Source organism: Passer montanus, unplaced genomic scaffold, assembly GCF_014805655.1.
Source record: "Passer montanus isolate IOZ18808 unplaced genomic scaffold, ASM1480565v1 scaffold162, whole genome shotgun sequence".
NCBI classification, from domain to species: Eukaryota; Metazoa; Chordata; class Aves; order Passeriformes; family Passeridae; genus Passer; species Passer montanus.
In genome coordinates, this window is record NW_024363383.1 from 588,321 (window position 1) to 598,593 (window position 10,273).

Sequence of the window (10,273 nt, forward strand, 5' to 3'; positions counted from 1 at the left end):
GAGGAGGAAGATGATTTGGTAGTACAGAAAAATAACATTATTAAAGATAGATAGATAGATAGATAGATAGATAGATAGATAGATAGATAGATAGATATTTAAAGATGATGAGGAGGAGGAGGAAAAGGAGGGTGATGATGATGATAGTTGGTAGAGAGACACTGCTCTGTCAGGGATTCTGCTGTGGGCTTTGGGAAGTTTTCTGAGTTCTGCCCAAAGTGCTGACAGCCCAGGGACCTGCCCACATCTCCCTGGCTCCTAGGCCATCACCCCCACATCTGAGGTGCTCTTTGTGGCATTCCTGTCCTGTAAAATTTCCCACTGGCCCTGGTGGTATGTGCGGCCACTCAGAGGAATCAGGGGGTCTCTGCTAGCACAGCTGCCTGGCAGGAGCTGGCTGCCTGTGAGGGGTTGGTGTTTCTGGAATCACTAAGTGCTCTGGCATCTCTTGTGTGCCCCACAGCCAGCCACCTGCCTCCCCCAGCACGCAGGAAGCCATCCAGGGCATGCTCTCTATGGCAAACCTCCAGGCCTCAGAGTCCTGCCTGCAGACGTCGTGGGGTACCAATCAGGCGAAGAACAACTCCTTCTCCACACAAAACTTGAAGAAAACTGGTGGTGGTGGCAACAAAAACGCTGGGAAACGGCTCCTGAAGAAAAGCACAAAGAACAGCATCGACATCGAGGATTATGACGAGGACCAGGATCACTTGGATGCCTGTTTTAAGGACTCAGATTATGGTGAGTAGGAGGGAAGCAGAGTGAGGCTGTGCCTGGGGCTGCCTGGACACACGTGTGCCTGTTGGTGAATGTCCCTTTGCTCGTGGGCTTTTCCTCCCTCTCTGCCACCCTGGGATCAGCCACGCGTGCGCAGGAGCAGTGCATGGAACAGGGACCTGCACACCAAAGGGAGCAAAGACATGTCACAGCAGACTGCTGCAGAGCCCAGGGTCACACAGCCTCCAGGCAGGCTGGATTTGAGGTGCGACACAATGAGAAACTCTCAAGAAACATGGAGAGCCCTTGAAACTGCAGCAGTCAACCCAGAAACGGGGGACTGTCCCAGAAATGTGGGTCAGGTACTGCTACTTGTAACAGAAAATTCCTTGTCTGCACAGTAGCAATTAAACCTTCAGTTGAGAGGAGTGAGAAGTTGAATTTGTACATGGAAAAGGGATCTAATGCTGTTTTGAGTTTTGGCAGAGAAGGCAAGCATCTGCAGCAGAAATGGGCACAAAGTTTACAGCAGTTACATCAGTTCTGCTATAATTATCATGGAATCAGAGAGTGATTTAAGTTTTAAAGGACCTTCAAGGGCCATCTAGTTCCACCCTCTCCCGTGGGCAGGCACTAGATCAGGTTGCTCCAAGCCCTGTCCAGCCTGGCCTTGGACACTTGCAGAGATGGAGCAGACACAGCTTCACTGGGCAACCAAGTTGGACTTGATTCTTCTGGCTCCCTTGCAGCTCAGGATATTCTGTTAGAGGAATATAGAGAGCCAGTCACAGTTTAGTGACAGCAGCTCACAATAGTAATGTGTGGATGAGAGCAGAGGAAAGTCCCCTGAGTGTCCCAGCTGTGACAGAAATGCTCAATGGCACTTCTGGGGATCATGCAGCTGTGATGCCTGTGGTCACTGCAGCAAGGGTCCTCTGTGCAGGGTAAAGCTTTTTCTTAAACTGAAACTCTTGCCTTTGTTTTCTGCTGTAGTTTACCCTTCTCTGGAATCAGACGAAGATAATCCAGTATTCAAGTCCCGATCAAAGAAAAGGAAAAGTTCGGATGATGCCCCTTACAGTCCAACTGGTAAGTTGATGTGGTCTGTGCTGCCCAGGCTAAGTCATGCAAATCTCTAAATTTTTCAAGGAGTGTGGAAACTGTAACACACAATTAGTGATTTCTTTATCACATGAAGGTTAACCCTTTCCAGGGCAGTGGGGGGTGATCCAGGCACTGGGATTCCTGCCAAGCAGTTTTAGCCTTCCTCCTGCAATCAGCTGGCAGGAGAAAGTCATTCCTTGGCTGGTTCATTTTTTCTCACACCCTTAGTGACAGATCATTTGGTTGCCACCATAGCAGTGGTGTAACAGTGAATCAAGTCCTGGACAGCTGAATTGCTGTGGATTTCAGGGTTGACTGTGGGAATAGTGAGAGAGAGCAGGAATAGTCTCCTCCAGGTTCAGCCGAAGCTCATGATCTGGAAGAGTTTGGTCTACCCTGGGTTTGTTGGAGCTCACCAGGGGTAGTGACAGGCAAGAGGGCCCCTAGACCCCTTTGACCTCTGTGGTCCATGAGCAGGGCACCCTCTTTGTGTGCTGGCTGTGACAAGCAGCTCATGGGTGGTCTCATCAGCTTGTGGCCCTGCATATCCTCCCCCAGCTGCAGGTGAGCATTGTCACTTTGGAGATAACACTCGTAATCCAGGATGTGGGCACAAACCTGCGTGGCTTTGGCTTCAGGTGGCCGTGGAGCTGCTCAGCTGTGTGACATCTCTATCAGCAGCTTCTGCCCGTGCCACCGTGCCTGGAGGCTGTTGGCTCTTGTACCTGGGGAAGGGAAGGGCAGAGGCTGCCCCCATCTCTCCTGGCTGAGCAGGGCAGAGCCCGCTGCCCTGTGGTGGCTCTGCTGCTCCCATGGGCACGTTCCTGCCCCTCACCTGCCTCTGCTCTCCCTGCAGCACGGGTTGGCCCCTCGGTGCCCCGCCAGGACAGACCGGTGCGAGAAGGCACAAGAGTCGCCTCCATCGAAACTGGACTCGCCGCCGCTGCCGCCAAGCTGTCACAGCAGGTGAGAGGTTGCCTGGAGAGTAGGAGCTGTCAGAAAGCAGAGCCCTGTCCCCAGCAGCAGAGCTGTGCCCAAGCCTAGTGCTGTGCCAGCCTTGCTTAGTGTTTGGTCCTGCCAATGACACGATGCTCTGCAGTCTCAGGGAAAGAAATGGGATCCAAGCCCAGAGGTGTCACAACACACCTGAGCATGTCACAGGGTAGCAAGGGACAGAGAAAAGTACAGGGAAGGACGAGGGGGTGAGAATGGCTACTGGGGTAGAACAGGAGAAGGCTGCCTCAAAGGAGTGTATTTGATGTGTACTTGAGAGCCTGACTGGTGTGATTGCCTGTCTGTGCAGATTGGCTGCTGGGAAGTGTCAAGGTTTGCTTCCAAAGGATTGGTGAACTGTCAGCAAAGGGTCAGTTTAGGAAAGGGAATGGGGCAGTTTGGATGTTTGGTAAGTGTCTGGTCTCTGAAGGGGTCAGAGAAGCCCCGTGAAGATGACATGGTGAGATGCTAAGGTGACAAGGTCTGCTGGAGCGAGGTTGGTGAGGCACCTCAGCCAGCTGGTGGAGATGCAGGTTGTGGTGGCCTTGGGCTTCTGCGATGTGGACTATTGAGTAGAAGAGCTTTAAGGATGGTGGCAGGGTTTCAAGAAGAAGGAACTGAAAGTAGACAAGGGCCACAGGACAGTAGCAGACCTCTGCCATCCCAGTGTGCATGTCCAGGTGCAGTTACAGGTCAGGAGATGATGTGTGTGTCCTAGCAGGAAGCAGAGGCTGAATCAGTGGGATGTTTAATATCCTTCATGCTGTTGTGCGAGAGTGTGAAGATCCCTGAAGATAGGAGGTGCCAGTTTTTGTGGAAGATGGAAAGATTTGCCCATGCTGACCACGCTGCTGTGCCGGGGCGGTGTCGGTGCGGTCCCGCTGGCTCCCGCTCGCCGCAGTGGTAAGGAACGAGGAGGCCCCGCACAGAGCGAGGACGTAGAGGCACGAGAGGCAAACGTGTGTGTGCAGCTGTGAGCCAGACGTGTCGGAGCAGCCCCCGAGCGCTTGTCCATGGCCAACTCCTGGCGTGTCGTTGTATCAGGACCCTAAGCAACGCCGCTCGCCCTTGCCCTAGCTAAAGGTCTTCTGGGGATTAATCTGAGCTTCATCTTTGTCATTTTAAAGGAGGAACAAAAAGGCAAGAAGAAAAAAAATACCAAAAAGAAGCTGTCAGCCCCCAACGCAAGCAAAGAGGCTCAGGAAGGCAGCTCCCCCGAGCCGAAGCTGGAGTCACAGGCCAGCAGCCTCACAGATCACGAGTACACCGCAGGGGCCAGCACCTTTGGGGTCGCCCAGCCTAACAGGGGATCGCAGCCGATGGCACCCGGTGTTTTCCTCACACAGAGGAGACCCTCGTCATCCTCGCAGAACAATGCCTCCGCCAAAGGTACCAGGAAACGCCTGGGTTGTGGTGCAGGAGTGGGGAAGGGTGAAGGGCCGTGGAACCCGAGCCTTCCACAGGGCCTCCGCTGCAGTGTGTGGTGTGGGCATGCACAGGCGCAGGTGTGCGGATGCAAATCAGATCTGGTCAGAGATAGGGCCTGTGGCCTTGACTCTCCTGGCACTGCGGGGCCAAGTAGGAGTTTCTCTGCTGGGCTGTTGGTTGCAGGATGTGGGGTATCCCTGGCAGGAGCGCTGCCCAACCTGGCCACAGCTCAGGAGGAGCGCCTGCAGGGCCACATCCCAGACAGCCTGGCCGGTGGAGCCTTGGCCAGAGGAGGAAGCATCCATGAAGGCTGTTCTGCCCAGGGCTGGGGCAGGCACTGTGGTGTTGGTGGTGGCTGTACACCAGCTCTGTGCTGACTGTAGCTGAGGACAGTCCTCCCAGGACATGTAGAGCAGGACACACTGCAGATCTCTCTGGAGGGTTGCTGCAAGGAAGCAGAGGAATATCAGACCTTGGGAGTAACACAACTACAACCAAAGGCAGGAGAGAGGAAGAGGTTGCTCACTGTCTGTCATAGGGAAAGCGTGAGAAAGCTGAGGCTGTCCCAAAATCTGGGCTGGGACCTCTTGCTCTCCATTTGAACTTGGCTCAGGAAGTGTAACTGAGGCAGGTGTGTAGGGCAGGCACTGTATAGCATGAAAATTATGTGTGATCCCACTGGGAAAGGCCTCAGGGACAAGTGAGGCAATGTGGCAGATGTTTCCTGAATTCCATGTATTCGAGTGGAGCAGATTAGAGGTAGTGCACACTACCCTGGCAGCTTGGATGGCCATAGGGCAGGATGTGTGTAGCCTGTGGTAGGGGCTGGGGTCCTGCCAGGAGCTGGTGGTACCTGTGGCTCTCTGCAGAGCTCAAGTGGAAAGAATGTATTTGGAATTGTGCTTTTGTGGTGAAATGGTGGGAAACAGGTCCAAGGCAGAGGTGTGCCCAAGAGCCTGGAGCTGCGAAGAGCTGTAGGGAATGTGTCTGTGTGTCTGTGTCGGTGTGTCTGCGTGTGTGTGCAGCCTCTCCCTGAGGAGCAGAATGGCAGTGGTGGGGCTGGGTTTGGCTGTCACCCTGTGGGCAAACAGGTGACCATGAGCAGCAAGCCAGGGCAGGTGAGGGCACAGGGCAGCAGGGCTGGAACTGCAGGGGCAGGAGGGTGCCCAGCAGAGCTGTGCCTCCCCGGAGCAGATGTCCCCATGTGTCCATGGGGGTGGGTGTGCACTGGGCCCCGGCTCAGCAGGGCTGTCTCTCCAGGGGCTGTGCTCCCAGCCAAGCCCTGTCCTGTGGCCAGCAGCCCCATTCCTGAGGGGTGCTGGTGGGTGTCCTTGAAGGTGCTGGGCTGGGCTGGCAGCAGGGCCATGGAGGCAGGAGGCAGTTGGAGGGTCTGTGCCTGTGGGGTGGTGTGGGGTGGGCATGGGTCCTCACCCCACCCCTGCTGTCCTTCCAGGGAAGCGTACGAAGAAGGGGATGGCCACGGCCAAGCAGCGGCTCGGCAAGATCCTGAAGATCCACCGGAATGGGAAGCTGCTGCTCTAGTGGCCCCGGGGACACTGCCACCCAGTTCTGGGCCACCACCACAATAATCCCTTTAACTTTCAGCGGTCGGACTGTACAGAATCCTGCTATAAATATTTTTTAATATAGATGTCCTTTCTCAGAGCGCTGAGAGCAACTAGCCGCAAAAAGTTAATACTAATCTCGGCCACAGAGGAGCGCGCCAGGCCCCCGCTCCAGCACCAGCTCCGGCCTTGGGCCCCTCGTCCCGCCCGGTGAGTGGGCAGGTCGGGTGGCCGCAGCCGCTGTGGTGGCACTGCCAGGAGCAGGAAGGGCCACGAGGCCACGTGGCGGGAGGAGACTGCAGGACTCGAGGCGTGGGGCGGCGATGTGGCGGGCGCGTTTCAGACACCGCCTCCGCCCCACGCAGCCGCATGCCAGGCCCCTTTACCTAGAATGTAGCTTGTACATAGCTTTTGGAATAACCACCGCCGGGTTTTTATACGGGGAGGGTCTCTCCGGGCGCTGCCCGCCGGTACCAGCTCTTTGCGTAACTTCTTGTACGAGGAGGGAGACAGTTATTTTACTAGCACCTTGTGGAGTGTTTCCGTGTTTTGTGACGATGTAATTTATTAATGTTTGTAGCTTTTTATATTTGTACATTTCTTATGGGCTTTGTTTATATACACACATTACTGGGGCGCGGCGCCTGCGGGGAACCAGAGCCACCTGCCGCTGTGTGCCATGGCCATCGGGGCCACCACCAGGGCCACCACCAGGGCCAACAGGGCCACGCCGGCCCGGGCATCGCGCCAGCTTTTTTTATTATGATTATGATTATTATTATTATTAGTATTATTATTTTTTCGCGACATGTACATTTCTAACAAAGTTTATCGTGGCTATCTATCTATGACGGTGTTTTATTTACCGATTCATATCAAATGCTCTTGTATCGACTTCACAAAATCTTAAGTAAACCTAGAGCAAAGTTTAAAAAAAGAAGAAAAAAAAGGCAAAAAAAAAAAAAAAAGAAAGCAAAGTAAAACTATTTCAGGTTTTGTACACAATTGCCTGGGCCTGGACTTTTTGTGGGGTCGGTAAAGGAGGAGTGGGGAGGCAGCCAGGGGTCCCTGAGGGTGGGACAGGGGGTGGCTCTGCTGCCACTGCCCCATCTGTCACCCACCCCCATACTTGCTACAGCACCGCGAGGAGCCCCGGTGAATCGGGCCATGCAAGGCCATTCCCACCCCTCACTCTGCTCCCTGCTCTTGGACACCTTGTGCTGGCAGTGGTCCGAGCCACCTGCGCCTGCACAGTTGCCTGTTCCCCTCTGACGGCCGCAGCAGCCCCTGGCCCAGCCCCTGCTCCGGAGCGGCCGAGCGCCCATCCCCGGCTCCGCGGGGGAATCCTCGCAGACCGTCCCCGAAGGGACATTTCGGGCGGGCTGCGGTGGCTGGTGGCGATATCGAGCTATCGCCAGCTGGGGGAGTTCACAGTTCACAAACAGCCGGGAAAATGGGACCCGTCGGAAAGGAGCCTCCCGAGCACCTCCTGCGGCTCGGGGACACGCCAGCAGTCCTGGCTCATCATAAAATATCCCGAGCTGGAAGGGACCCGCAAGGAGCACAGCTGAGGATGAGCTGTGACGGGGGAAGGGAGCGGCACCCAGCGCCGGCTCTGCCCCAGCCCCGCGGGCACGCAGAGCCCGGGGCTGCAGCCGGAGGAGCTGGAAAACCAGCGCGGAACTGCCGCTCCCTTCCAGGGCGGGACAAGGGGTGACACTCTCTGTGCCAGCCTCCCTGCGCAGGAGCCCGGGGCTGCCACAAGGTCCTGAGTGCCGGTGTGGGCCATCGGCTCACCTTTGCTATTACCTCTGCGGTGACTGGCGCCTGTGAATTCATAAACGTGCTGCTTAATGTACTAAGGATGGCCCGGCCAGGGAGGTGTTTTCTGTGCACACCTGCAGAGAGGCTGTTGGCTGCTCCTGGTAAACGACTACTCACAACATTCGTGTTTCTGTTGTTTCTCTCTTTATACTGACAAGAATCACTCCAACGCTGGCATTTGGCACAACCACACTTTTAGTCTCACAGGCCTCACATTCATCTTTCCCCTGGCCGGGGCAGGGCCTGCCTGGGTTCTGGGGTGCTTCCAGCGGTGGCCCGGTGCCATCCCACGCTGCAGGCTCCGTTCTTTCCACTCCATCTGCCACGGATCTCAGTGCCCGCCCCACAGGACTCACAGCATTTGTGTGAACTGTTTGGAAGTTCTGCTCTGCATATCGCAAGAGAAAGCCTGCTCCTCCTCTTCTCTTGAAAGAGTAATAATTATAATTAATTAGATATTCTTCTGTTTGCAGTCTGCAGGGAAGACACACTTGGAGACTCATTTTCAGGTCATTGTCCTGTCAAACTTACCTCTGTGCCGCAGCTCACTGTATTTGCTAAACACTGATCTCCGCGGTGCACTGCTCCTCGGGGAGAGGCACGGACCAGCCAGGGCTGTCTGCCTCTTGGCTCACTCCCTGGCTCACTGAGCTTGCTTCTGCCTCACTCTTCCCATCGCACACTGCAGGTGTTTGCAGACTGTGTGTGACCACGTGTCTTCCTCTCACCTCCAACTCAATCAAATAATTAGCAGTCACTTGGGAGTCACTTAGGTGACACATCTTGAAAGTCTTTGTGTTTTCCCTACTTCATTTATGAGCTCTGTTTAGCAGTGCAGTGGAAACCCTTTCTTCCTGAGGTCACCAGGGCACCCTGGGTTCATCTTTGGCCTGCAGAAGAGCTCACACTCATTTCTCACCACTGGCTGGGCAGTGGGCACCGTGGGCACTGCTATGGCCACAGCTCTCCTCCTTCGTGGTCTCTCAAAACTCCCTGTCCCTTCACAACGACCCTGCCCTCCTGCTGTCTATGGGGAGCATGTGGTTGTGCACTAGAAACTCCCCTCCACTGGCCATTCTTTTCCCTTTCTTTGCTGAACTCAGCAGTTCCAGCCCACAGCCACTTCACTTGCTACCATAAAGCACATTTAGTGTTTTGTTGGTTTGGAGAACAAACCTTCCACACGATGTGGAATATCAGCTGTCTGAATCCTGAGGAGACAGAAAGGGAAGAGGGGGTGAAGGTTTTCTAGAAGCACTTACGTAGGAATTTATGGGAGCACTCCTTAAAATAGGACCTAGAACAAGTCATACAATAAAAAATGTGTACTAATGCTGTATGGTTTACATGTCCCTTGCCCAGGGTTAAAGACTGCAGCAGCCCCTTTCAACACACTTTCTTTTTCAAGATCACCAGCCTCGGTACTTTGCCCTCAAAATGTGCAAATCTTTAACTTCCCCCAAGGGATAACTCACTCTGAGAATGAAATATTAATTAGAGCCTCGTCATCCACCATCACTGTGTGGCCTCTTGGAAGCCTGGGGAAGCCAGACACACTCCAGCCCCAAAGTGCTCCCTTTGTGTAGGGCTTTTGTTCCCCACATTCCACCCGTGGGGCCCTGTCACAGTGGATAAGAGCTCCCCGGGCCTGAAAGGGAACTGTCAGGCTGAGTGTAGCTGACTGCTGACAGGGAGTATCACCATTAACCAGCTTGTTATCTTGAGCAGGGTTTGCACAAATCTCTCCCTGCCTGGCTTTTGGTATCAGCGGTGATGACAGCTCTTCGACAGATGCTGGTGAGGAGTGAATAAAGATGCTGTGGCTAAAGACCATCTGCAGGGATTAAACCTTCATCACATTCGGTGACTTTTCTGCTCTTGAGACAAAGGGAACCTTTCTTTTTCCCCAGTCACACACCTTAGTTTCTCCAAGAGGCTGTTTCCCTGCCAGACACTTCCATTGCAGCTTGTCTGTCATGGAGACATTTGAAAACCACCCTGTCCATTGTCTAAACTGACTATTTCCACATTTAATCTTTGAGTCTCTCTAATACTTTTTTAAATCTCCAGGAACACCCCACCCTCATCCAGGACTGCTTCAGGAAGTTGCTGATGACTCTTAGGACCACCAACTTCCAACACCAGCCACAAAGGTTGAAAGAGAAAGTGGTGTGTGACCTTCAGAGTCATGTCTTTCCATCTGAGCTACGTGCAGAGAGGTAGAACTAAATCATCAAAAATGTTGTGATTCTCCATCTTCTGGGCAGTGACACAAATGTGATTTGAGTAACACAAGAACCATGGAATCACAGAATATCCCAAGCTGGAAGGGACCCACAAGGACCATTGAATCCAACTCCTGGCCCTGCACAGGACACCCCAACAATCCCATCCTGTGCCTGAGAAAGTTGTACTAACACTTCTTATATAAGAATTGCTGTTTAAAACAGGACAATATTAAGTCTTGAGTTTGTTTGTCCAACGCTTAAAACTGAACAGGGAATTAAATAGACCCAAGAAAGCAATTAACTGCACTGAAGAAACTGCTGTTTGTTTTCAGTATGTTTTTGCTGTGTGCAGTAGCATATGAGGAGGAAACAACATCAGATGGAGATGTTTATCTCATGCAGTGACTCAGACCT

At 53.6% G+C, this 10,273-nt stretch overlaps 1 protein-coding gene across 2 annotated transcripts in view; it reads left to right on the forward strand.

Moving 5' to 3' along the window:
* The window catches only part of PHF2 (PHD finger protein 2), a 52,170-nt gene extending 45,358 nt beyond the window's left edge, over positions 1-6,812 (forward strand). Inside the window, exons 18-22 of one of the 2 annotated variants that reach the window (XM_039703302.1) lie at positions 464-741; positions 1,711-1,806; positions 2,678-2,787; positions 3,942-4,203; positions 5,696-6,812. In XM_039703302.1, coding sequence (XP_039559236.1) covers positions 464-741; positions 1,711-1,806; positions 2,678-2,787; positions 3,942-4,203; positions 5,696-5,784 — 835 coding nt within the window. In that variant the 3' untranslated portion in view covers positions 5,785-6,812. The remainder of the gene's footprint in view (positions 1-463; positions 742-1,710; positions 1,807-2,677; positions 2,788-3,941; positions 4,204-5,695) is intronic. The other variant, XM_039703303.1, reaches the window with a different exon arrangement.
* The last annotated feature ends 3,461 nt before the right edge of the window (positions 6,813-10,273 follow it).